General features: G+C 46.8%; 3 protein-coding genes across 3 annotated transcripts; 1 reads left to right on the top strand and 2 right to left on the bottom strand.

Annotated features, from left to right (window-relative positions):
- Positions 1 to 1,217: 1,217 nt before the first annotated feature.
- Positions 1,218 to 4,933, bottom strand: LOC308575507 (uncharacterized protein). Its single transcript, XM_081174266.1, has 3 exons — positions 4,479 to 4,933; positions 2,488 to 2,643; positions 1,218 to 1,631 (listed from the first exon to the last, which is right to left on the bottom strand). Exons 1-3 carry the CDS (start codon positions 4,890 to 4,892, stop codon positions 1,458 to 1,460), a joined length of 744 nt encoding a protein of 247 aa, XP_081030392.1. The 5' UTR covers positions 4,893 to 4,933; the 3' UTR covers positions 1,218 to 1,457.
- A 5,661-nt stretch (positions 4,934 to 10,594) lies between these two features.
- Positions 10,595 to 16,014, top strand: LOC308575514 (uncharacterized protein). Its single transcript, XM_081174275.1, has 3 exons — positions 10,595 to 10,944; positions 13,223 to 13,402; positions 15,646 to 16,014. Exons 1-3 carry the CDS (start codon positions 10,642 to 10,644, stop codon positions 15,745 to 15,747), a joined length of 585 nt encoding a protein of 194 aa, XP_081030401.1. The 5' UTR covers positions 10,595 to 10,641; the 3' UTR covers positions 15,748 to 16,014.
- A 1,554-nt stretch (positions 16,015 to 17,568) lies between these two features.
- On the bottom strand, positions 17,569 to 25,604 carry CST6 (cystatin E/M). Its single transcript, XM_081174292.1, has 3 exons — positions 25,320 to 25,604; positions 23,420 to 23,548; positions 17,569 to 17,963 (listed from the first exon to the last, which is right to left on the bottom strand). The coding sequence occupies exons 1-3, from the start codon at positions 25,587 to 25,589 to the stop codon at positions 17,874 to 17,876; spliced, it is 489 nt and encodes a 162-aa protein (XP_081030418.1). The 5' UTR covers positions 25,590 to 25,604; the 3' UTR covers positions 17,569 to 17,873.
- Positions 25,605 to 26,936: the final 1,332 nt, after the last annotated feature.

Raw genomic sequence — 26,936 nt, 5'->3', positions numbered from 1 at the left:
CAAAGCTGTGACCTGGGGCTCCCCTGGAAACCTAATGAGGAAGTAACATCTGTTGGGGTGTTGTGAGCCCCTCCATCCTATGCTCAGGCTGAATATATGTGTAAACTAAACCATATATCCAAAAGACACCCATCTCTTTTGACCTTCATGCTATTGAAACCAAACCCTGAGTAAAGCACAGGCACCGCTGGAGTCTCTTGCTGCCGGACAATTGGGTTGAGCACAACATTTATTGCAGGGATGAAAGAGAGGTTGCTAAAAGGGGCACCTTCTGTTCAAGGTCAAATAAAGTCAGGAGGAGGCCAAAAAAAGACCCGATTCATCGTTGAATGTGTGTTACTCACACAAAACGGCAGTCAAGTGGTGCAGCTCCTATAGGACCATACCATGAATGCAATGGGGGGGTGGAGAATTGAGATTGGACCTTTCCATTTCCCCTTATCTAAAAAATATCCTTGCACTTAGAAAACTAGCCTGTCAAAGAAGATGGGCTCTGGCAGCCCTCACATTCTGTGTGTTGTATTCAAGCATGCATATCTTTCACCCGAACAGGTAAAGTTCAGCGAGGGTTGCACTATCCATTTCTGATTATCATGCTTCTCTATCCAGCTCACCCTCCAGAGCAGCCATGATGGCTTAAGGGGACACTCAGGAGAAAAGCCTGATGAGGAATGGTTGAGGGAGTTGGTGATACGAGAGCCACCTTCAAGTATCTGAAGGGCTGTCGAATAGAATATGGAGCAAGCTTGTTTTCTTCTTCTCCAGAGGGGAGGATCTGAAGCAATGGATTTGAATGACAAGAACAGACAACTAAACATTGGAAAGAACTTTCTGATAGTAAGAGCTGTTCGACAGTGGTCCGCCTCAGAAGGTGGCCTCAGAAGGTGGCGGGCTCTCCTTTCTTGCATCTTTTTAAGCAGAGCTTGGGTGGCCAACAGTCAGGGATTCTTTAGCTGTGATTATTATTATTATTTTGGCCAAATAATATTTATTTGTTTTCCAAATTTTTAACGAATCAGTAACAAATTACCTCAAATTTAATATATTTTACCTCAAATTTAATATATTTTACCTCAAATTTAAAACATTTTCTCTCAAATTTAATACATTTTTTCTTAATTTTTTGTTTAGCCATGATTTCTGCATCGCAGGGGTTGGGCTTGATGACCCTTGGGGGAACCTTCTGACTCTTTTGTTTCTATGAAAACACACAGTAATGCTTGTGCAAGTCAATTTTATTATCCTACTTTGGAACAGTGGGAAGAGAGTGATTCTGGGGTGCGGAGGGGACTGCGGTGGATTCCAATGCCTCCTTTTAGTGGGAGAGTTTTCTGGCTTGTATCTAAGTGATTACATTGCAGGTGCGGAAGGAAGGAAAGGGGTAAATCAAGCGGGGGCTTCTCTCCCACCGCTGCCAGCAAAAGTGGGCATCAGCATTCAGAGAGGAGGCCAAATCTTCAATACTCTTCAAGGGGGGATTCAAACATTTCCTCCTCCTCCTCCTCGTCCTCCACCTCCGCCTCTTCAGAGATTCCTTCCGTTCTTCCAGGAACACGTTCGCAATCCTCGTCAATCACAGTTGCCCCTCCATACGCCTCATCTAGAAATATTTTAAACGTGCAGTCGTATTTCTAAAAACGGAGGTAAGATGGGGGGGGGGACAAGAGACACATGCAAATTAAGAAAACAAAAGACGAGAAATCCCATGTATTGAAGACAAGCTGGCAACACACTTATTAGGAAAGAAGGAAGGGGCTCTTTGGTTCCAGTGGTTTGCCTCGGGTTAGACACAGCCATGAACTCAGGCTGCAGCACTCAGCATCCTGAAAAGACCAGCTCTTTATGTTGGGGAAACAGTCAGAGATAGACGGCAACTGCTTGGTTGTCCAGGGAATACAAGCAAAGGAAGGCTGAGCTGGATCTAACATGAGGAGAGCCTGCTGGATCAGGCCAATGGCTCATCCAGTCCAGCAACCGGTTCTCACAGGGGACAACCAGATATCTGTGGGGAGCCAGCAAACATGGCCTGAGCACAAGCGCATCTCCCCCCTCCTGCGGTTTCTTCCAGCATTATTGCTTCTGACTGTGGAGGGACAGCACAGTCACCATGGCTAGGAGCCATCAAGAGCCTTCTCCCCCATGAATCTGTCTAATCCTCCTTTAAAGCCATCGTGGTTGGTGGCAATCACTGCCTCCTGCAGGGGCGAGTTCCAAAGATTAACGCTGCTTAGCTATTATCCTTTTCCGCCCTGCTGAGCTCCACAAGGGCAACCCAGAGACTGAGGATGGGGGAAGCCGATAGGCAGACCCACCCCTTGTAAGAAAATGGGACTGTGGGCGGGGGGGGGGGGAACAGGCTGAGGTTGGTAGGGCAGCGCCCCATTCCCCCTAAAGGGCCAGCCTCCCTGTTGCTCCCAGGACATGTTAAGACATCTGACATCATCTGGCAGTCCGGACTGAAAAACAACACCGATTCTGTTATCTTACCTCCTGTTCGGATTCAGGTAGTAGCACACAACCCTGGCTCTCCAAGTACAGATCGGAGTACCGCGGGACGGAATCCTCCTGGTTGCTCACGTCATCCTTTGTGCAGTTGGTTTTCGCCAAAGTCATCTCAAAGGTGAGTATTATCCCTTGCGCCTTCTGGAAGCAGAGAACGAGAAAGACTTTCGAGCTGAAGCTGATGCATGGCTCTGCTTGGCCAAGTCGTCTCCAGAGATGTAGGCTTGCATTAAGGCAGGGCTTAGCTTGGAATGTGCTAAGTGCGTAAAATGCAAAAAAAGGGTATCGAAACATGTGCAGAGTGCCTTTCGCTCGCCACCAGGGAATTGCTCCCAACCCTTAGAACGCTTGGCATGTCAGGCCAAGTCAGGCTGTTGTCGTTCTTGCATTTGTAGCTCACCTGTTCTTCAAGAAGCTCAAGGTGGCGAACATGCTTCTGTGCACACTCACCCTCTGTTCTATCCTCACAAGAACCCTGCAAGGTAGACTAGGCTAAGAGAGAGTGACTGGTCCAAGGTCACCCTATGGGCTTCATAGGTGAGTGGGAATTCAAACCCTTGTCCCCCAGATCCTAGTCCAGCGCTCTAACCACTACACCATGCTGGCTCTCTGAGTCCCTCCAGTCTAGGGTTGCTTTGTGTCTGGAATTTTGAAATTTCAGCAAAATGTCTGGGTTTTTGCCAGCAGAAGCAGGAAGTGACTTTTTTAAAGGGGGTGGGGAGATTCTTGCTCTTTGATTCCAAACACTGCCCCCCTGCCTGGTGTTCTCTGACTACAAAACCAACCTTCATACATACTGGGGCGAAAGTGTGCCTAAGAATGTAAGTAACATACAGAAATGCATTGTGCTTGGGAAAAGATGCCTGCAAAAAATGTGAGACAAAACTGCATGCAAAAAAATTTGTTAATTAGGAGAAATTTGCACCCAGATGGTAAGGGATTTTCATGAGGATGTTTTAAAAGAAATAAATCCGTGGATTGCTGGGATAGCTCAATTGGTAGAGCATGAGGATCTTAATCTCTGGGATGTGGGTTTGAGTCCTATGTTGGGTGAAGGATTTCTACATTGCAGGGGGTTGGACTGGATGACCTTTGTGGTTCCTTCCAACACTACAGTTCTATGATTCTAAGCTGGATAACTGTACTTCAGACTGGGAAAATGAGGGAGCATCAGGTTGGGATGTCCTGGTGCAGAGGGATGGCGGGGGCTCAGTTGCACCCACAAGCCCCACCACCTGAACGCTAGAGGAGCCTCCACCCTATACAAGGGGAATCTCAACAGAACAATATTTTCTAGTTCCCCACTTTATCTGTGCCTTTTCTCAGCCTCAGGAGAGAGGAAGGGCCTTCTCTGTAGTGGCTCCCCATTTGTGGAATGCTCTCCCCAGGGAGGGTCGCCAGGCACCTTCATTATATATTTTTAGGGACCAGGCAAAAAACATTCCTCTGATTAATATCCAACAGCCTTTTAAATACGTCTGAGAAAAAGGGGGGCTTATTATTTTACTGCTTTGTTTTCACTATTGACTTGTTTTTAATCCTGTATTGTATTCTGTGCCCCGAGAGCTTATGATGAAGGGTGGTTCTTAAATCTAATAAACAACAGTAATGAAGGTCCCCAGGTGTCTTACACCCGAAGGGTAGGAACCGTACCAATGGATTCAAGTGCCAAGAATGGAGATTCTGACTAAACATTAGGAAGGACTTTCTGAGGGCAAGAGCTGTTCAACAGTGGAACGAACAGTCCCTCAGAAAATGGCGGGCTCTCCTTCACTGGAGGTTTTCGCACAAAGGTTGAATGACTATCTGAAAGGCGTTCAGCAATGATTCCTGCATTGAAGGGGATTCAGCTAGATGTATCCTTGGGATGCCTGCCAATTCTACAATTCTAGGATTCTATGGTCCCAGAGTCCACACACACACACACACAGCCAACACACACTTGGGGAACCTTTCACAACCTCTGCTTTGCTCACCTCGACATCCATATGGCTGCTCTCATAGTGCTTGTAGTAATTGCCATATCTGCTTTGCCAGTCATATTTGTTATAGTGAGCCACCGCCATATGCTTCATGAAGTCATGCACTGGCTGTGCGCTGTATGCTGCCTCCTCCTCCATAAACCTTCTACGCGCTTGAGCCATCATCCTCTCATGGTCCTCAAAGCTGCGTGGTCTCCAGTAGTCTGAATCTTCCAGGCTTTCCTCTTCTTCCCAATCCCCCTCTTCTTCTTCGGCCGAAGGTGGCACCATCTGCTCCTCAGGCTCCTCTGGGACAGGCTCATCTCCCCAGGAGGGCTGCTCTTCTTCTTCTTCTTGCCCCCACACCGGCTGCCCCAGGAGCAGGGCTCCCACGAGGAGCAACGACAAACACAGCCAGGATCTGGTCATTGTGGCAAGGAAAGGCTGGGAACTCAGAGTCTGCCTGGCTGGAGGCGAAAGCCCTGCAGATATAGGGATGGAGGAGGCTCCGCCCCCTGGTGGCTCCGCCCACCCCATCTGGAAGGACCCCGCCTCCTCCAAGACATGTCCACATCACAGAGGAGAAAAGTGAGCTGAATCTGACAATCCAGCACAGACTCGTGGCTCCAGACTCAGCCTTTGGGAGATCCCCTTTGCTCCTGCAGTTCAATTACCTCTCATGAAAAGCTATTGTTTACTAAGGTGCTTGGACAGAGGTTTCCCAAATTGTGGTCCATGAACTTCATGCTAGTGGTCCATGGCTTGCCTGCATTAAATAGTCATTATTATTATTATTATTATTATTATTATTATTATTATTATTATTATTGGATTTCTTTAATAAGATCTGCAAATGCAATAAGCAAAAACAAAACATCAAGCTAGAAATAATAATTAAACAGTTGTAAGAGGAAGAAGAAGAAGAAGAAGAAGGAGGAGGAGGAGGAGGAGGAGGAGGAGGAGGAGTGTCACAAAATATATTCCATAGTGGAATGTAAGGTTCATATTTATGCAAAACGTATAAAATAATCATGAATCCATTATTGATTTCTAATTGCATTTTTACTACAGTGGTACCTCGGGTTACATATGCTTCAGGTTACAGACGCTTCAGGTTACAGACTCCACTAACCAAGAAATAGTACCTCAGGTTAAGAACTTTGCTTCAGGATGAGAACAGAAATCGTGCTCCAGCGGTGCAGCGGCAGCAGGAGGCCCCATTAGCTAAAGTGATGCTTCAGGTTAAGAACAGATTCAGGTTAAGAACAGACCTCCGGAATGAATTAAGTACTTAACCCGAGGTACCACTGTACTTATTTTATTCCATATACTGTGTTTTCTTTCATAACCCTTTGAATTCCAGGGAATCCATACCAAATTCTATGGAATTTGTACCAAAACACCATCACAAGCTATTCCTCACAGAAATCTTTAGCAACAGAAGTGGTGAGGTTGAATTGCATCGGCGCTTACAGCCCTCGCTTTATCGCACTCCCGGCTGTGTGGCAGTTCCAGCTGCCACAGGCAATCTACAGCACCATACTGTACAATTTTGTAAGGTGCCAAAGGTTTCACCTTCTCCTCTTTTGCACTGTGCATAGTAAAACTGCACCAATCAAACAAGAACACCTCTTTTTGTTTAATTCCCCCTGCATAATTTTCCTATCGGTGCTAATCTACAGGCTTTCTTATACTGTGTGGTCAATGTTTCACCCTCTAAGAATTTTTAAAGTCTGGCTATTATGGGCTGGTAAGATGCTTAAAATGCAGCTTTATATTGTTCTCTAGGTCAAGATTAAGCAAGGCCAACTCTGAGCCTTTGACTGTGTTTTCTGCAGTTATCTCTCTGATTACCGTATTTTTCGCTCCATAGGGCGCACCGGACCATAGGGCGCACCTAGTTTTTAGGGGGGGAAATAAAGAAAGCGCACAACTTCGCCTTCGCTCCCGGAGCTTGCCGGGCTGGGGGTGGGGGAAGCTGGGAGTTTGTGCTGCGCTTCCCGGGCTTCAGGCTGCTATCCGCAAGCCTTCGGAGCCCAGCGGGAACTCCCACCGCGCTCCGAAGGCTTGCGGATAGCTCCCTGAAGCCTGGAGAGCGAGAGGGGTTGGTGCGCACCGACCCCTCTCACTCCCCAGGCTTCAGCGAAAGCCTGCATTCGCTCCATAGGACGCACATTTTTGGAGGGGGAAAAGTGCTTCCTATAGAGCGAAAAATACGGTACTTGGAAGACTTCCTTGCAGAATGTAGCCACCTTGTCACAGGTCCACCACATGTGGAGATGTGGAACCCAACATTGCACATCTGCCCCCAAGTTGTGGGTGGCTGTGAGCACCACTAATGTGGGGCAGGTGGATTGGAGTGAGGTGCCACTTCTGCAGAATTTCCCATGCCATTTCTTTGGGATTTTCCCTTTGTTACTATTTTTTTAAGCAATGGCAAGAAACCTAAGAGCATAAGAAGAGCCTGCTGGATCAGCCAATTGCCTATGTAGTCCAGCATCTTGTTCTCACAGTGGCCAAGCAGATGCCTGTGGGAAACCTGCAAGCAGGATCTGAGCACAGGAGCCCGCTCCCTTCCCTGGTTTTCCAGCAATCCTGCCTCCAGCTGCCCCCATCTATTTTCTTGTTGACATGCTCAAAGGCATCTAATAGGTTCATAAGACTGGGCCATGCTGGTGCTTCAACAACAACAACAACAACAACAACAAAATAATAATAATAATAATAATAATAATAATAATAATAATAATAATAATAATAATAATATTTATACCCCACCCATCTGGCTGGGTTTCCCCAGCCACTCCGGGTGACTCCCAACCGAATATTAAAAACACAATACAGCATTAAACATTAAAAACTTCCCTAAGCAGGGCTGCCTTCAGATGTCTTTTAAAAGTAAGATAGTTGCTTATTTCCTTGATATCTGATGGGAGGGCGCTCCACAGGGCAGGTGCCACTACCGAGAAGACCCTCTGCCTGGTTCCCTGTAACCTCAATTCTCACAGTGAGGGAACTGCCAGAAGGTCCTCAGCACTGGACCTCAGTGTCCGGGCTGAACACTGGGGCTGGAGACGCTCCTTCAGGTATACTGGGCCGAGGCCATTAAGGGCTTTAACAGTCAGCACCAACACTTTGAATTGTGCTCGGAAACGTACTAGGAGCTTGTTCTTCTGTATGCTTGGTCATTTTATCTTTAACAATACTTCCCGCCGCTTTTCCAGGCGAAAGCGAACCGTTCTGTGATTTCCAGGCTCTCCCCTGGATCCCTTTTAAACATGTATAATCTGAGGAAAAATCAGGTGACACAAAGATTCTCATTCCCAACCTTCTGCACTATAGAATCATAGAACTGTAGAGTCGGAAGGGACCATGAGAGTCATCTAGTCCAGCCCCCCGTAAAACAGGAATCTTTTTACCCTATGAGGGACTTGAACCCGCAACCCTGAGATTAAGCTCATGCTCTACTGAGAGAGATATCTCTCTCCACACATCTATGATTACAGTGGTACCTCAGGTTAAGTACTTAATTCGTTCCGGAGGTCCGTTCTTAACCTGAAACTGTTCTTAACCTGAAGCACCACTTTAGCTAATGGGGCCTCCCACTGCCGCCGCACCGCCAGAGCACAATTTCTGTTTACATCCTGAAGCAAAGTTCTTAACCCGAGGTACTATTTCTGGGTTAGCGAAGTCTGTAACCTGAAGCGTATGTAACCTGAAGCATATGTAACCTGAGGTACCACTGTACTGGGGAAAGCTTTCAATAATAAAACTGGGCTGTTGCAAATCCAAGGAACATTCATAGACGCATTATATGGAGAGTCAGGCCATGGGGCCATTGAGCTCAGCACTGTTGACATCCAGGAGACAGCCAACCAAATGCTTTCTAGATGGTGCAGGATTCCAGCTCCCATTATCCTGGACTATTGGCCATGCTGGCTGCAGGGGCTGCTGGGAGCATCTCGAAGGACACAGGTCCTACTCCCTGGTTTAGTCTAAACTTACTGGCGACAGCTCTCCAAGCTTTCAGAGAAGACACAGACCTCATTTGTCCATAGGCTTGTTTTGCCTCAGCATTGACAGTGTGTGCAGGAGCTCCCTCTACCCTGCCCAGTCCAACCAGTCACCCGCACTGGGCCCTCTTCCTGGCCCAGAGCACCACCTGTCCCTGCCAAGGTCAGCAATGGAGATAATGGAATATAAAGCACAGGGGAGATGAAGCGTTATTATTTTTAAAAGATGACCAAGGAAGGACATCAAAATGCAACCGAGCTGAATGGAAATGGCATCAATGATAACGATGATATTTTTGTATGCTTTTCGCACAATGAACAGGGAGCTCCCGTTCTGAAAGGGGCAATTCAGCAGGGTTTTCCTTGGCAAGAACTTGGTCCAGGGCGCTATTCAAATATTTTGGAGGTACATGATTAACCAACAGTCCAGGTGAAGCCTCAGGTGACCACAGGAGATGGGCCAGCTTTGGGTTTGTTTTAATGTCCCAATAAACTAATAATCCTCGCAACTTTTGCTTTGATTTGAGTCCCTGAAAAGATCACTGCCAATGCATCAAGAATCTTTATCAGATGTCCTTATCAATATATCTGACAAGAAGGGCTTTTGGGGTTTGCTTGTCTGTTTGTTCTACGTTTTAAACCTCTTAATCTCCCTTTGCCTCATTTCACCTCATTTGGGGGCCTGAAGAAAGTTTGTTCAGCTTCATTTCTCTTTGCGTTCATCCAGAATTAATAACGTAACTGTAAAAAAATTCTTTGGTGAATCAGAATACCACCTTTCTGTGGCAGAATTGGGGGGGGGGAGAGATGCATTTCAAAATGTAGCCAGGATGGGCCTGATTTTGATACATGGTGCACAAACACCCTTTTGGAAAACATTTTGGGCACAAAACAGCCCAGAATGCCTGTTTCTGAGGCATCCAAAACCATCTGATTTAGGCACTCCTTAAATCTAGGAAGGAATACTTTGGGGTCAGCTGGATGGGGGAAATACTCAATTCAGTTCCCATTTAAAGTCAGATCTATTCATTTCAAACTTTTGAAAACAGTTTGAGAACTGGAACACACCCCAGACAATTTACACTTCTCTGAATTTTGCAACAGAGTTCTCCCTCCAATGTTGTTTTTTAAAAAAATGCCTTTCATAAGTCAAAAACATGTAGAAAAATTGATATGATGAAGAAATACAATAAATACTAGAAGCTGTTTGCAAAACTGTGTATGCTGGTGATTATCAATTGTACCTGTCATTTGACAGTTCACTCAGTACCTCATTTTCCTAGTCTTAAATTCAGTTCCCCACATTTTGCAGCAACTCATGACAATTCTTCAGAGTCATAGCACAAATTCCTCTGAAGCAGCACGTGTTTGTTGCAGTTCTGACTAATGTACCCATTTTTGCAAGGAATTCCCCTAATTTTGGGAAACATCGTTAGTTGGAGGGTAGCACTGCAAAATTCAGATAAACACAAATTTCAAAGTGTTTTCCTTCTCATAAAGTATGGATCTGAGTGATTCCTTTTTAAATGCAAACTGAATCATATTTCTCCCTATTCCCTGGCCAGAACTGCATACACAAAAAATATGTTTATTTATGGAAAAACACTGAAGAATTCTCATGAGGACTTTTTTAAAAAAAAATAAATAAATCTAAAATGACAAACTGAAGCTGAATTTAAGATTGAAAAGAAGAGAGGGAACTGGTATTGACACATTCTTCCATTCCCAGGTGGAAGTGAAAAATCCAGCTTCTGAGCATTTGTACCAACTTGGGACGCCCCCTCGCCTCACGGCATCCCAGAGAACTGAACTGCAGCATCCTGGAGGGCTCACTGGGGAGAACAGAGGGCCGAAGAAATAAATCTCCTAGCGCCTGTTTTGATTAGTAAATGATAGCTTGTCATGAGAGGTATCTGAATCAGAGGAGCGAAAGGGACCTCCCAGAGCCTGAGCGTGAAGTCACAAGTCTGTGCTGGGTTCTCGGACTCGACTCACTTTTCTTCTCTCTGATCTGGTTGCCTTGTGGACGTGTCTTGGAGGAGGTGGGGTCCTTCCCATTGGGGTGGGCAGAGACACCAGGGGGCGGAGCCTCCTCCATCCCTATATCTGCAGGGCTCTCGCCTCCAGCCAGGCAGCCTCTGAGTTCCCAGCCTTTCCTTGCCACAATGACCGGATCCTGGCTGTGTTTGCCGCTGCTCCTCGTGGGAGCCCTGCTCCTGGGGCAGCCGGCGTGGGGGCAAGAAGAAGAAGAAGAGCAGCCCTCCTGGGAAGAGTCAGGAGAGCCACTTGCCCCAGAAGCGTCTGAGGAGCAGATGGAGCCAACTTCATCCGAAGAACGGGAGGCAATGGAAAGCTTTGAAGAAGGAGAACCGCTGGTTTTGGAGTTCCTGGCTGTGGACTATTTTAACAAGCTTCCATATTATGATGGTATTTACAGGAGCGTGGAGTCCAAACCTCCAACATTCAAGGTAAAGGAAACAGGCACCCCAAGGGCTCCCGGGTGGTGGAATGTCCCCCATTTGGAGCACCCTCTCTCTTTTGCCCCCAGGCAGACACCCAAAACCCATCAGACCACCATAGCAGTGTTTGAGGGCAGGGATAAGAGCCACTCAGCCCTGCTCCCCTCCCCTTGTGGTTCTGGAGCATATCCCCCCCCCTTTGTAAGTTGTCCACAAGATGACATGGAGGTGGGTGGGTGAAGAGTTGGAAGAATAAGGTTCCTAGTCCTTGTGATGGTAAAGAAGAAGGAGGCAGTCTTAGTTTGTGCTTTCTCATGTATTGTGGGGCTTTTGCAGGCAAGGACTTCCCTCTAGCTGGCTCCCTTCTCCTGCCCTGACAACTGTCCTTTCTTTTCGTCTCTCGTTCTGATGTTTGTCCAAATACCAATTACTTCCATCAGTTAAGAGCCTATAGCAGAGGTTTTCAAACATTTTGAGTCCAGGGCTCCCTTGAAAAGCTACATTCTTTCTGCAGCTCCCCTGTGGGGCTCAGGAGCCCAGTTCTGTCACCTGCAGCCCCTCACCCCTTTTTGAACACCCATGTGGAGTGTTCCCTCAGCCTCCTCTACTTTCCCCTCTCCTTGGGAGTCCTCCGGGCAGCCACCACTGCCCCCCATCTCTGAGCTGCCACTTCCTTCCCCTGCCACCCCAAAGAGAGGTGCCTGCTCACGCCTCCCCACAGGGGCCTGGGAAGAGGATGCCCCCCACCTTAGCAGCCTGACAGAGACTGGCCAAAGGTGAATGTGAGGCCAGCACCTTGCTCACCTTGGGAGACAGCAGTTGCAGCAGTGGGCCTGCATGGTGGAAAGGCTCTCCTTCAGCTCCCAGGCAGGTATTGCACACAACAAGCCTGCCTGCCCGGCCTCCCACTTATATGTCCATATCCAACAGCAAGGGCTGACAAACAGACTGGCTGGGCTCCCTTAGCCGCTGGTTTGCTTACTCTGATGCCACCTCAGCTCCTGGCAACCAGCACCCCCTGGCCAGCACCAGAGGTGCCATTTGCCTGGGGAGCTTATAGCCAGGGCTGCTGCAACAAACAGCTGTGCAAGCCTTTGGGAGGCAGAGATGCAATAGGGCATCAGAGGGAGGGAAGGAAAGAAAGAGGGACAGAGGCCAGTGTTGCCCATGGCACCCCTGACCGTCATACAAGGCACCCCACTGAAAACCACTGCCCTCAATTTCCATGGTTTGGATTTATGGCTGCACAATGCTGGTACCTCAGGTGGACAAAATAATGCCTCCTTTACCACCAGGGAAAAAGGGGTGGGGGAAGATCTACATAAGGGGGAAAGTGGGGGGGGGAGAGAAACATCGGGCTCTGCTGGTCCTGTGGAACCTGCTGGCTGAGGCAATCGCCTCACCTTGCCTCGTGGGTGGGCAAGCCCTGTTGCAATGGCTGTAGAGTTCTGAGGTTGCATGAGAAATGTCCTCTCTCTTCTGCCAGCTGGTGCTGGAGGAAAAAAAAGTGTGTGGGGGGGAGCCAGAGATCGCATGAAGGGAGGGGTGTGTGCAAAGTGCTTAATTTCAAAGAAGAAAGGGGGGTGGGAGAGATTTCACCATCACATCTCTGAATTTGCCCTATAAGCCAAACATTGTAAGGGCTGTGTAAGGGTGTGGTTCCCTAATAGCCATGAAAAGGCACTCTGCACATGCTTTGACACCCTTTCTCACACCTTTCACGCTTAGGGCAGATTGGCACCATACATACAATGCACATTTGATACACATTTAAAGCACATGGCTCTCCCCCCCAAAAAAAATCCTGGGAACTGTAGCTTGTTAAGTCTATTGGGAACTGCAGCTAGTTGTGGCATCAAGGAAACAAATGCAGTAGTTAGGCAGGCACAGAGGGTAAAGTATATTTCTAGGTGGGTGAGTTGCATCCCACACATCAATATCTCTCAAAGAAAAATAGCAATATGTGGTGATAACAGAGTCCAGCCATGGGGCAGGGAGCAAAGGGGGTGGGCTCTTTGGGGTGGGCACTTGTCCCTCTGTCCTTCCCCCTTTGTAACTATGATGGGGGGGGGTCACCAGGCTTAAATGTGCTTTAACTGAACAGTGTAGACATTTGAAAGCTTGAGCCTTGACCCTGAAATCAGATTTCAGGGCTGAAATTAAGCACTGACTTGATGCAAAACCCTTATTCCCTGAAAAATTGCCTCTGGGGACATACATGCACAATGCCAGGCCAGGAGCTGGTTGGCAGCACAGAAGCTGTGAGCTTCTTATTCTCTGCTTCCAGGATGCCATTGGAACAATGGTGCACATGAAGATGTTACTGGCGAAGACCGACTGCAGAAAGGAGGACCTGAGGGAGCATCGTGACATGATGGAACATTTTGTGCATTTTATGCACTCTTCAAAGAAGGAGCCATTGCCAGAGCTGAAAGGTTGCAACCTGCCACCTCCAGGCGAACAGGAGGTGAGCTAACAGCGTCCATTTAGTCACAGCATCATAGCATTGTAAGGTTGGAAGGGACACCCCAAAGGACATCTAGGGCAAGCCCCTGAAGAATAGAATTTTATTATTACGGTCACAGACCAGTTCCGGCTCACTTACAATATCAGGAAAATCATAAAACGCAACAGGAATACATTGAATTGCAATTGCATTGAGACAATTCAGATATAGCGGCAGTTAAAAAAATATGTTAAATCTTGATCACTAAAATATAACCTAAAATTATCATTTAAAACCTTAATCATTTGGGTAGTACAGCTTGTCCCCTAAGTTTTATGGCACTCACACAGAATTTGGGCACCCTTAGCGTGATCTCTAGATCCTTGTCCTCTACCAGGAGTTTTAGACTTTGAAGTTCAGACCCATTTGGAGATTTTTGTATAACAGGAATGATAAATACCGAGCGTATATCCCCGTAGAAACGGCAGCGTAACAAGACATGAGAGACAGTTTCTACCTCCATCAAGCCGCAGGGGCAGACTCGTTCCATGTATGGCTTACCCTCAAATCTGCCCTGCAATAAGGCAGGTGGCAGCACGTTGAATCTATGGGTGCCCATATGGAGGGCACGAGACAGCAGCAGTCCATACGGTCGCCGTGCGAGAGGCGCCCATACTGACTGCGCACACCCTCAGTCGCTCTACACCTGGGGGGCAGGGGCCATCTTGTCAACCGCCCCCCCCCCAGAGTGTCACCCAGGGTGGACCACCCCCTCTGCCCCTGAAGGGAATGGCAGGGGGGGACCCCTTGCTGCAGGCAGAGGAGAGAGAAAGGTGGAAAACCTTGCCAGCTACAGCCAGTTCTGCCAAGGCAGGATGGGGGAGAGCAAGGCGGCTTGGCAGCGTGGTGTCTTAACTCAAGACTCACTTCTGCTGTTGAGATAAGGGAGGTGAGGCCAGACTGCAGGGTTGGAAACAGTGGACTGGGGAGAATCAAAGGAGGCCAGAGCAAAATCAGTAAGACAGGAGTGTCAAGCAGCAGTTATGTAGCAGGAGGAGAAGCAGACAGTCCACTACAAATTGACACTGAAAGTGTAAATGTTTGTTGGGGCGTAGGGCAGCTGCCTGGTGGCACCCCAAGAGATGGTCACGAGACCCAAATTATTGTTCCAGGTAGTGCCGCATGGTTTCTAGGTTTTTGAGGGGAAACGTTTGCATCACTGAGAGAGGGCTTTCCATAGAACTGTGCTGTCTTTATTATTTTTACTTTAACCAATTCAGTTTTTCTTTTCGTTCTGTTGAATTCCATTAGAGTTCAATAACTTTTCAATGGCATTTTAATATGTTTTTAGCTTTTTTATATTTTATCTGCATTGTTTAAAGCTATCTGAACGATGCAGCAATACTTAATAATGAAGAAAACTAATTTATTGAAAGGCGGGCTTTGTTTTTACATTTCTGGAATGACAATGTAAATGATATTTTAAAATTTTATTCATGGTACTATAGAATTTTTGTTACATTCTGTGGGTGTCCCCCCCCTTCATATGTCATTTTCTTTTTTCTTCCTTTCCCCTCCTCTCCCCCCCCCCATTTTTTTCATTTTCTGCATGAGAAGCAAGAGTGTTGGATGTACAATGGCTTTGGCTACATTCTGTTTGAATATATAATATTATCTCTAAGCGCCTTGAGTCCTGTCAGAGGAAAAGGCAGAGTATAAATATGCAATAAAAGTAATACATTAAAAAAAACAGTTTAAAACAACTTAGCATCACAGAAATAATGTGGGTGCTAAACATATGCTCCTCAAAAGCCAGAACAAAGAGGTGAGGCTCAGCTATACAGCTGCAAATATAACGTTTTAAGTGTGTTTTGGGTGCATTATACAAACGTGGCACTAGATGGTGCTAGTGAGCTAATGGCAACCGCCATATATTTTTAAAACTTTTTTTTTAAAAAAGCATTTGCACAGTGTTTTTCAAATATGTCTTGATTCAGCCATGCTCTTCCATTGAAAAAAGGTTCTTTCTTAATGAGAGCGGATCTGCTCATGAGGCAGAAAGTTGAAGGCAGGATCCAACCCTGCTCTTACTCAAGGCCTCCACAGAATTCACTGGGAAACTTTCCATTTGCTATTAAGGAGAACTGCTGTGGCCACAGTTTTTCATCGTCATATTTGATGGCATGGACAAACCCCCACATTTCTGACTTGTTTCTTTCATCTTCCCCCCTCTCCACCCCCACCCCTGCCACACTTGTTCACAGAATCTGAACTGCAACTTCAGAATATATATGGATGCAAGAGAAGGCTCGATAGCTGTGGTTCACCACAAATGCAAACCGCTGCATGTTCGAGAGTTGTGGTGAAGACCCTGCCTAACCCCTGGATGTTGCCGCCAGTCAACTGCGGTGGGGGCAGGAGGAGGAGAAGCCCCCACCTTGGTCTGTTCCTCTTCCTCCACAGCTGCAAAATAATCATGTAGATGCAAGCCTAGAAACTCTCCCACTAAAAGGGGGTGTCTGAATCCACTGTGCCCCCTCCTCATCCTAGACGCTCTGGTCCTTCTCCATCTCTGTCTCTTTTCGTTCCGAAATAGGGGTAATAAAATTAACTCGCACAAGCATTGCCATGAAGTTGAATGGCTTTGTAAACTTTGTGTGTGTGTCTTGTCCACCCTCTCTGCCAGTGGTGACTAGTGCTTATTGGGATAGGGAGGGGCGAAGGAAGGGAGCTGAACAGCAGGTGGCATACAGTGGCACCTTGGTTCTCAAACTTAATCTGTTCTGGAAGTCCATTCCAAAACCAAGGCGTACTTTCCCACAGAAAGTAATGCAAAATGGATTAATCCGTTCCAGGCTTTTAAAAACAACCCCTAAAACAGCGATTTAAAATTAATTTTACTACTTAATGAGACCACTGATTTATGAAATGAAAGCAATAAACAATGTACTACAGCATGGGTAGGCAAACTAAGGCCCGGGGGCCGGATGCGGCCCAATGACCTTCAAAATCCAGCCTGCGGCCAGTCCGGAAATCAGCGTGTTTTTACAGGAGTAGAATGTGTCCTATTATTTCAAATGCATCTCTGGGTTATTTGTGGGGCATAGGAATTAGCTCATTATTTTTTCCAAAGTATAGTCTGCCCCCCCCCACATGGTCTGAGGGACAGTGGACTGGCCCCCTGCTGAAAAAGTTTGCTGACCCCTGTACTACAGTCACAGAATCAATCAATCAGTAGCTGAACTGGGTTCCACACAGTCACAAAAACAAAAAGGCAAAATAGCAAAAACAGACAGACCTCAGCATAACACTCAAAATGGAAGTGTGGCACTCAGATCGGAAATGTAACACTCAAAGCAGAGCATGTTCGGCTTCCGAAAAAAGTTCACAAACCAGAGCACTTACTTCCGGGTTTGCAGTGTTTGGGTTCCAAGTTGTTTTGAGTACCAAGGCGTTTGAGAACCAAGGTACCACTGTACTAGGACTTCCCTTGAACTAGACACTCTGCTTCTGTTGATGCAGCCTTGAATTCCATTACTGTTGTTTGTTTGTTTGTTTTGTTTTGTTTTGCTGCAACATCGCACTGTTGACTCATGTTCAGCAGTGGTTAGGCAGCATTTCTCAACTTCGGGACTCCTGATTGTTGCTAAGACTACAATGCCAAACATGGCCAGTGGTCAGGGATGATGGGAGATTTAATTCCATCAACCTCTGGGGACCCAAGTTTGAGAAAGGCTGGGTTCCGGCATCCGATGAGGACCTGGGAAAGACCAGGGTTCAAATCCCCACTCAACCATGATGCTTACTAGGTGCCCATAGGCCAGTCATTGCCTCTGAGCCTAACCTACTTCACAGGGTTGTTGTGGGATGGGGAAGAACTATGTTTGGTACCGTCAGTTCCTTGGATCAAAAAGTGGGAAGCAAATGAACTAAAACAAACAAACAAACAGGACTGGGGAGGGGGAGAGCTCAGACACCGGCAATGTTCAACCTTGGCATGTGCTGCAAACTCAAAACACTGTCTGGGTGACCCACTTCCAGGAATTTAATTTCATTCCCACTGAGGTAGACAACAGAAGCAAGGTGGAATTATTTCAATACAATGGATGGAGTCCTTTAGGTGGTGGAATTCTGTGCAGGAAAGTGAGAATGAGCTCGTTACAAGGAAGAAAGCAATAACACCCGAACACTGACCAAGTGATACCTTTATTGGGATGAATCACCAAGTTACAAAGAAAAAAGAGGTTTCCAAGACCATCAAAACAAAGAGAGAGGGAGTATATTTGGAGGCATGGTAGAAAAGCCCCAGTGCAATTTTAGAAATGTGAGATACGTGATTTCAGAATTAAAATAGTGATTTTCCATTCTTGAGATAGGAGTGGGGTAGATAGTTTCAAGCTTGCACTGGCCCCCCAGGAATGATGCTTTGGCCTGAGTTCATCCAGGCAGCAGGGAAGCCGAGGTCCATCCGAGTCACCCCCAGGCGTGACGTTCAGGAACTGGCTGCTCTGCAGCTCATGTGTGTTAGTCGCGTGTCACTGAGCCATGGACGGGACCAGACCTGGAACTCACAGATTTGTTTCTGGAAAGAGGGAAAAGGAGAGAGGAGAAAAAATATCCAGACAATTAGAGCTAAATGGGGGGAGGGTTATTATAATTGATTCATTAATCACCTTCTAAACCACTTTCAAGGCAATTTGCATTACAAAAAAGAGTTAAAAACACAAAACAGCTAACACATTTAATGCAAAATTAAAACCCTAACAAATGAACACATGTGGCAAAGATCCTTTATCCAGCTGGGAAAGCCTGGCAGAAAAAAAATACCTCCGGTTGTTTCCAGAAAGTGCAGATCGTGGGTGCCCTGTTATATCTGTGGATGCTATTCCACAGAACAGGGGCAGGGTAGCCACCCTAAAAGCCCTGCAGTCTGAGATACTACAGCACAGGCTTCCAATACTTTAAGAACTTGCAGGAGAAACTCTCCCACAGACGCAGCCCAGTCACAGTTGCCGAACATTTCTGGTGGGGGAATAGAAGAGAGACCTGGAACAGGAGCAGTCTATCTGAAATATGGAAGCAACAACATTCAACAGCATAGGCCTCAAAGAGCAAGGAAGGCATTATGGCGAACTCGCTTTGGGCCAGGAGCAGGAGAGTGGCACAGAATTGGGAACCAGCCCCGGTGTGGAAATGGCTCGTCATGGGAATGTGGATTCTAGACAACCTTGTTCCAGCAAGAGCCTCATGAATAAAGAGAACAGTTAAAAAAAAAGTTGGTCAAGAAGGCAGAAGCACTGGAGGGTTTTTGTGCAATGACGTGTCCTCACTAAACAGGAATGCAATGCGCAAGGCTGCTTCCTCCCTGCTCTCAGGAAGAACCTTCCCTGGAAAGGTCACAGGGATTTCTTCTGAAATCTCAGGAACTGCACAGGCAACATTTCCAAGACAAGCAGAACCTGTTTCAGGATAGACCTGTCAGTGCCTTCAGTGCATCTTGAGACATGCCACGTTCCACTCCCACGTTTTTTCCAGTTTTGAGAACGTGAGGAGGAGGCAGGAAAGAGGTCAGTGCAAGACGGGCAGCCAGCACACAAAAGGATGACGGCTTGGGATTCTTTGGGAGTCTCATCCCTGGATGCCTCAAACCCCAATGATGCCGTAGTCAGCTGGCCCTGCTCAGTGGTGAGTCGAATGAACTTCATACACACTCATCTCTGTTGCTTCGTCAATAAATACTCGGGGTTAAGGCAGAGGGAGCCTCGGCTCAGATTAAACACAGCACCAACAGGCTGAAACAAAATGACGCATTTTGCACCAATACAACTATAGCTGGGGACCCTGCTTCCATCTGGGGTTATCTAGAGTCAACCTCAGAACATATTTGCAGCAAGAGAGCACCTGCCCCTTTGCCTGGCCTGCACACATTCAAGCTGCCACTCATCCGAGGCACAGTTGTGGGGGGGAAAGACACCAAACTGTCCTTGTTGTCTCCCGTAGTGCAGCAGGCTTGGAGAGTCCATCTCATTGCCCCATTGCAGATTTTCAGACCAACCAAGAACATTCCAGCTGCGTACAGAGGTGATTCTCAGGCACAGCAATGAGGCTTCACTGGGAAACTCCAAACTGAAAATGATTCCTAATTGTGCCGATTTGCATCGGAACGGTTTCTGACGCCCTGGAGCATGATCTAATTTAGCAATGTTTCTTTTCCTTGTATCGAATAAGCAAAGCTGGTTCCCTAATCTTGCACCTGTAATTAATTGCATCCATTAATTGTCCCTCTTGAGCCTACGAAATGTCAAATTTTCCATGGAAAAATTAAGCACTGCCATTTGGGGGCGGAAGTGGAATTCTGATGATATGGGGGGAAGAGGCTTTGGAAACCATTAGGGGACACAGAACTAGAGACAGCTCTCCTTTACAAATGAACAGAAGCTTATTCAAGGACAACACAGCAGGGTTGTTGTGAAGGAGAACTTGCTGGTGACTTGACTTGGCCCTGGGCTTTATTAGCAGAAAGTGATGTAGGGTTGCAATTTGCTAATACAGCCCCCGGAACGTCTTCAGTCAGCTCAGCTGGTGAACTATTTACACAGACCATATTTGGGGGCAGGGGTCACCCAAGAACATGTACCAAGACCCATTTTTTCTTTACAGGCATTTGAGCTGCTGGCCTTGTAAAATCCTCATCTCCCTCTTGTCTGAGCTACATTTGCCAGCCATTATGCTCATTACGATAAAAATATAAATGACAAAATAGATTACATTACAAAACATAATATTCTATTATGTTAGTCACTGAACTTTTTTTATAAAGTGAAAGGTAAAATACAATGCTTTTTATCGCTAAATTACAACACAAAAACGATTTCATCTATAAAATTATTGATCATAACGAAAACAGCAAACTCTGATTTACTTCTTTAATTTTTTAAAAAGCATGGCTTTGTTGCCCATTAGGCATAATTGGCCACTTTTATGATTTAAATGCAAAATGTCAGACTGTAAGAGTGAATTTGTATTGGAATTTAAAATTCTAGTAACAAGCAAGCTCCATTTTTTAAAAAAATAAACATATTTCACACACATCCTTCAATGTCTCATTGGCAACAGGAAAGGTTTGTTAACAAAGCTACATCCTGACACTTCCTTGTGCCATCGCAATATGCCAAGTGAAATGTCAGATTTCCAATTGTTTGCTATTACTAGTCCAGCCACCATTAGCTGCCACAAGTTTCAGATCACCCTTGGGACATGAAATATAAAGGTATAACACTTTATCCAGACATAGTGTTTGGACAGTTAAAATAATCTTCAGGTTGTATCCCGTATTAATCATACTCTGAGTAAACCCATTGAAGTAGACAGACATGACTAACTTGACAACATTAATCTCAATGGGCTCATATGCCTAATGTCATATGAGCCCATTGAGATTAATGTCCTAAGAGCCCATTGAAATTAATGGTGTCAAGCATCACAAGATATACAAGATGTGGCAATAGCCACTGGCCTGGATAGCTTTCCTAAAGGAATTGTGTGGGGGAGACATGTCAACTAACGGCTATTCAGCTAACAGCAAAATAAACCCTTCTTATATAGAAGCAGTCTACCCAGAGTGTGAACAAAAGAACGACCAGCACATTCATGTTCCATCTGTAAGTGTCCAGAGGTGGTCAGCTGGTTACTGATGAGCAAAACTACGATTGCTTTCTTTAAATAAATAAAACCCACGCCAAACCCTAGCAAAATAGTGAAGGAGGAAGCCCCATGGAAATCCCATTTTTGCTCGGGTTTCCATCTGTGGTCCTCCAGATGTTGCTGGACTCCACCTGACACCAGCCAGAGACTACTGAGGTGGGAAGTCCATCAACACCTGGAGAGCCACAATTGGTCTTCATCCACAAAGGCTGCTCTGATTTACTTCTGTACAAGAATGGCAGGTCAACAAGGAGGTGGTAGTAGGAAATACCCACTGGCCAAGAGACTACACATTTCAAGGGTTTGTGGCTTTCAACAGCTCAAGTCCAAGCTTTTCTGAAAAACCGCACTCTCTCATACAAACCTGCTCAGGTTTTGAGGTCTTTTGGGGAGGCCTTTCTCTTGGTCCCACTACCCTTACAGACCCACTTGGTGGGGATGTGAGAGAGGGCTTTCTCAGTGATGGCTCCCAAAGTTTGGAGCTCCTTCCCTAGAGAAGTTCAACTGGCTCCCTCCTTGCCTTAGTTCTGCTGGCAAGCAAAAACTTTCTGGTTCCAACAGGCTTTGAGAAACGGACCGCTTTTAATGAAAGGACTGGTGCCATGCTCTTCTTGTTGCAATTGTCTGGCTTTAATAGATTTTATATAAGGTTATAGTTTTCATTCCACCAATGTTTATTTTTTTTAATGATTGCTTTTGCTATATTCTTAGTGGTTCTTGTTTTTATCTGTAAGCTGCCTTGAGTTCCATCAGGGGAAAAGGCAGGGTGTGAACAAATATAATAACTGTGGAAATGACAAGAAGATTAAACGGCTGGCTGGCTGCCAGTTTCAACAAGAGAAGCTGCCTCTTGCTTATTTACAATGATTAGTCATTAAACACAGGAAGGAGTTCCTCACAACATTCTTAGGACATGATAAACACTACTTATATAATGCTCTAATCCGACACCAACCAGGCAGGTGAAATAGGCCTAAGGTTACATTCTGCGCAAGGAAGGCTGCAGCTCAGTGCCAGGACATCTGCACTGCATGCAGAAAGTTCCCTGGTTAGATTCTTCAGCATTCCCAGGCAGGACTAGGAAATACCCCCTCCCATCTGAAAAACCTGGAGAGCTGTTGCCACTCAGCATCGACAGCAGTGGGCACCTGGACCAAGGGTCTGATTCTGTTTAAGGCAAATTCCCATGCGCTTGCTGGCAGTGGGGAATGCTAGGCACAGACTGGCTGCAATGTGGGGCTTCCCTTACGCTTGAACCAGAAGCTGCAGTTAGTGCAGAATACTGCAGCACAATTTCTAACAGGAGTTGACCCTGTCAGCTTATTAACACCTATGCTCAGAGACCCACTCTGCTTGCCGATTTGCTACCAGACCAGGTTCAAGGTGTTACTAGGAGTACAGTGGTGCCCCGCAAGACGAATGCCTCGCAAGACGAAAAACCCGCTAGACGAAAGGGTTTTCCGTTTTTCGATGCACTTCGCAAGACGAATTTCCCTATGGGCTTGCTTCGCAAGACGAAAACGTCTTGCGAGTCTTGCGATTTTTTTCGCTCCCCCCCTTTTTCTAAGCCGCTAAGCCGCTAATAGCCTTTTAGCCGCTAAGCCGCTAAGCCTTTAATAGCCGCTAAACCGCTAACAGCGCTAATCCGCTAATAGGGTTGCTTTGCAAGACGAAAAAACCGCTAGACAAAGAGACTTGCGGAACGGATTATTTTTGTCTTGCGAGGCACCACTGTGTATAAAGCCCTGAACAGCTTAGGACTAGTTTACCTGTGAGATTGCACAGAATACTCATTTCGCATTCCTAATAAATCAATCTTTTAGTGTGCTAGCGTAACACTTTGGAAATCCCTGCCCAATGGCATAGCAGAGGCCATCACCATATCTTTTTGGTGCCTGCTAAAAACAGCTTTGTTCAGGCAGGCTTACCCAGTTAGATAGAATATTGTCTTTTAACTGTTGTAACCCACCCCGGGAACTAAGGGTGAAAGGTGGGTAATTAATAATTATAACAATAACAATTATTATGCTCTCATCAGCTCTAGCATCCCACAGCTTGCTGTGGCTGATGGGAGCTGTAGTCCAGTTCACTAGATGAGCACCAGGCTGTTCAGGGAATCATTACTGTATCTTGGGATTACTCAACAAAACTGAGGATATTCACAAATTCCTAAGGCTGTTTGCATGAAGGGCTGGAAAGTCGCATCATCAAAGCTGCTCCATCTATGGCAGTTTTAAACTGTGTTGTACAGGGAGGACCCAGCCTTTCTTGTCACTGAATAAACACCAAGAAGCTGTGAGGTCCCCGGTCAACACATCTGGTTCCCAGTCTCACCTGCTGTTCTCCTTCCAAGGGCAGGCTGCAGTGCTGGAGGTCCTCAGCACTCAGGTTTGACCCTCCCTTCTTCTCACACAGGGTATTCACCAATTTGACAGTCAAGTAGTATTTCATGCCCTCCACCACCTGGAAAACAAATCAGGCATTTGACATTCAGCAGAATAATGCAAGATATATATACAGTGGAACCTCAGGTTACATACGCTTCAGGTTACAGACGCTTCAGGTTACAGACTCCACTAACCCAGAAATAGTACCTCGGGTTAAGAACTTTGCTTCAGGATGAGAACAGAAATCGAGTGGCAGTGGCGTGGCAGCAGCAGCGGGAGGCCCCATTAGCTAAAGTGATGCTTCAGGTTAAGAACAGTTTCAGGCTAAGAATGGACCTCCAGAACGAATTAAGTACGTAACCAGAGGTACCACTGTACTGCCTTTGACTGCAGAGGTAGAGAATAGCCATCATGACAAATAGCCATTGACAGCCTTCTGCCTCTGTGAATTGGTCCAATCCTCTTTCAAAGCCATCAAAATGGGTGGCCATCACTTCCTTTTCTATCACCAACTCGGAACCCGATGGCTTTTTAATATGCTAATATGAGTTTGTATTTTCTGGGAATGTATTTGCAAGCCACCTGGGGGGGGATATCCTGAAAGGCAGGACAGGAGTTGCCATAAATAAGTAATGTTACCTCTGAATCTTTTTCAGTACCTCACTTCCTGCTCTGCAAACACACACTGCACCTCCACAATCCTCACCCTCAATGAGGACTACCTTGTTCCTTTTTCTCTCAGGACCCTAGACTTCTACATCCCAGTGCCATTTCCCCCCAGGGATGGTGGGGGAAAGAAAGCCCAGTCTACCTACCTAGATATTTTAGCCTTTCTAGCGGGGGGGGGGGGGCTGAGTGTTTAACCTTTCGCTTGACTTAGGTTCACACTGAAGCATTTAAGAAAACTGAATTTAAAATGAGCGTTTGTATGTACACATCATTAGTCTACAGCAGGTGCCAGAACATCATGCATTTATTCAGCTTGCAACTTGGCCTGGGGGCATTTAGCAGTCCGTGACAGCTCTTAAGGAGCCACGATTTCCAATCCTGTCCTTTCGTTAGGACTCCTCCCCCCTACATAAAACCATCACACACACACTCTCTCTCTCCTACTGTGTCAACCCATCTCAATTCTCTTCCCTCCGCCCCCAGCTTCCAGGAACTTAAGAAGTTGCCTTTAAACCGACAGACCGTTCATCCATCTTGCCCATTATTGTCTACACTGACTGGCAGCAATGACTCTCCAGCATTTCAGGCGGCGGCGGGGGGGGGGGGGTTGTCTCTCCCAGCCCTACCTAGGGATGCCAGGGACTGAACCTGGGATCTTCTGCATTCAAGGCAGATAAATGACAACTTGCACTCTGCTTTTCAATTTGGGACATAGCTGTCAACTTTCGGATTTCAAAATAAGGGATCAGCAGCCTCACCTGTCCCGGGGACAGTCTACGGGATATCTAACAATCCGGGATAGCAGCGGGAAACGGCGCTGGAATAAGGGAATTTCCCGCAAAAAAAGGAAGGTTGGCAGCTATGATCTGGGACCTTCTACACGCAAGACAGATGCTCTACGGCTGAGTTACAGCCCTTCCATTCCCCTCTCCACACACACCCCCGCCAGGCCCTCCTTCCTTCAACGACTAGGCTACTTCTCTATGTCAGCCTGCGCCCTTTCAGATGCTTTGGGCTGTGGGCTGGAGGCTAATGACAGGCCAAGAAAGCAGGAGGGCACCAGGCTGGGGAAGGCTGGTGTGAAGAGAGAGGTTAAGTGGTTTTTTAAAAAAATAGTTTTAGGGATGGAGAGTGGAAAAGGGGCCCAAGAATTTCTTGCAAGCCCCCCGCGTCCTTACCTGGCTCTCCGCCTTGACGATGCTCAGCTGCCGGCAATAGAACATGTTGTTGCTGGCCTGGTTGTAGGCGGACACGGCGAAGGCAGCGGCCTTCTGCACGTCGGGATCCGAGACGGAGCGAGGCGTCAGGCCTCCGGGCATCCCGATGCTTCCCGCAAACAGCGCCGGGAGGAAAAGCAGCAGCAGCCCAAAGCAAGAGGAGATGCGCATCGCGACAGGTGAATACAACTGCGCCATTGCTGAGAATGAGCTGGAAGTGAGCGCGGCCATAGGCTGATATAAAGGCCGAGGCCACGCCCACGCCGCGGAGCCGGCCAATCAACGACGAGGGAGGCGGAAGCCTGAAAGGACAGATAAGGCGCGGAGCCACGCCCACTCCTGGGGAGAGCTGCTGCCGCTGGAGGAAAGACGCAGGCGCGCCCTGGGAATGTTCGCGCCTTTTGTTGTTTAGTCGTTTAGTCGTGTCCGACTCTTCGTGACCCCATGGACCAGAGCACGCCAGAGCGCGCCTTTACCTGGGAGTGAATCCCACTAAGCAGCGTGGGGCTTCCTTTTGAGTAGGCAGTGCAGAGGACGGCGTTGATCTTTCGCTGGTGGGTCACCTCTGAGTTGAAGCCTGACCGGAGGTGACTGATTCAGATTCAAAGCAGCGCAAATATAAAGGATCCTTCCTCAACCAGGTGCCTTCCAGATATTTGGACTCTGGTGGGACTTGTAAGAGGGCACCAGGTTTGGGAAAGGCAGCTCTGTTTCTGGAAGATCCTGTGCTGTGCATGCACACCAGACATGTAAAACACATCTAATGCGCATGGTGACGGTGTGGGTTAAACCACAGAGCCTAGGATTTGCTGATCAGAGGGTCGGTGGTTCGAATCCCTACAATGGGGTGAGTTCCTGTTGCTCGGTCCCCGCTCCTGCCGACCTAGCAGTTTGAAAGCACGTCAAAGTGCAAGTAGATAAATAGGTACCGCTCTAGCGGGAAGGTAAACTGCATTTCCGTGCGCTGCTCTGGTTCACCAGAAGCGGCTTAGTCATGCTGGTCACATGACCCGGAAGCTGTACGCCGGCTCCCTCGGCCAATAAAGTGAGATGAGCGCCGCAACCCCAGAGTCGGTCATGACTGGACCTAATGGTCAGGGGTCCCTTTACCTTTTACCTCCCCCAAAATCCTGGCAATTGTAGTTTCGCACTTCCCCAGCAGCCTGAACAAGCTATTATTCCCAATATTCTGTGTTTTAAATGTGTATTGCATGTGCTTTAAATCTTGAATCTGACCTGTGTCACTACAGCAGCACTCAGACCAGGCAAATATTGAGCGCAACAGATTTGCAGAAAAGACTCTACAACCTGAAATTAGAGACAATGCATGCACTTTTGTAACCCAATAAAATCTTTAATAAAAAATATTTTTTAAAATTGAGAAGTGGGTCCTAAAATGCTGATTTAGGAAAATGGTAGGATCCTGCTCTGAAAAGATTGGAGACTCACAGCTTTAAGGCGATTAAAAATAAGTATTGTTTTTCATTCCTTTTAAATTTGTTAGCAACCTTATAATTTAAATACTTTATTTTTCCGTGTATAAGACAATGTTTTTGCTAAATACCAGAAAAATACTGT

The sequence above is a fragment of the Podarcis bocagei genome (assembly GCF_964188305.1).
Source record: "Podarcis bocagei genome assembly, chromosome: 16".
Taxonomy (NCBI): Eukaryota; Metazoa; Chordata; class Lepidosauria; order Squamata; family Lacertidae; genus Podarcis; species Podarcis bocagei.
This window is presented reverse-complemented; position numbering and strand designations above follow the sequence as displayed.

Excerpts from the sequence above, each read along its gene's own strand:
- LOC308575507 (XM_081174266.1), bottom strand. The coding sequence starts at position 4,892 with ATGACCAGATCCTGGCTGTGTTTGTCGTTGCTCCTCGTGGGAGCCCTG. Across the intron at positions 2,644-4,478 it reads GCAGCCATATGGATGTCGAG|AAGGCGCAAGGGATAATACT; the intron begins GTGAGCAAAGCA and ends CTCTGCTTCCAG. Across the intron at positions 1,632-2,487 it reads TACCTGAATCCGAACAGGAG|AAATACGACTGCACGTTTAA; the intron begins GTAAGATAACAG and ends CTCCGTTTTTAG.
- LOC308575514 (XM_081174275.1), top strand. The coding sequence starts at position 10,642 with ATGACCGGATCCTGGCTGTGTTTGCCGCTGCTCCTCGTGGGAGCCCTG. Across the intron at positions 10,945-13,222 it reads CCAAACCTCCAACATTCAAG|GATGCCATTGGAACAATGGT; the intron begins GTAAAGGAAACA and ends CTCTGCTTCCAG. Across the intron at positions 13,403-15,645 it reads CACCTCCAGGCGAACAGGAG|AATCTGAACTGCAACTTCAG; the intron begins GTGAGCTAACAG and ends ACTTGTTCACAG.
- CST6 (XM_081174292.1), bottom strand. The coding sequence starts at position 25,589 with ATGGCCGCGCTCACTTCCAGCTCATTCTCAGCAATGGCGCAGTTGTAT. Across the intron at positions 23,549-25,319 it reads TCGTCAAGGCGGAGAGCCAG|GTGGTGGAGGGCATGAAATA; the intron begins GTAAGGACGCGG and ends TTTGTTTTCCAG. Across the intron at positions 17,964-23,419 it reads CCTTGGAAGGAGAACAGCAG|AAACAAATCTGTGAGTTCCA; the intron begins GTGAGACTGGGA and ends CCCTCTTTCCAG.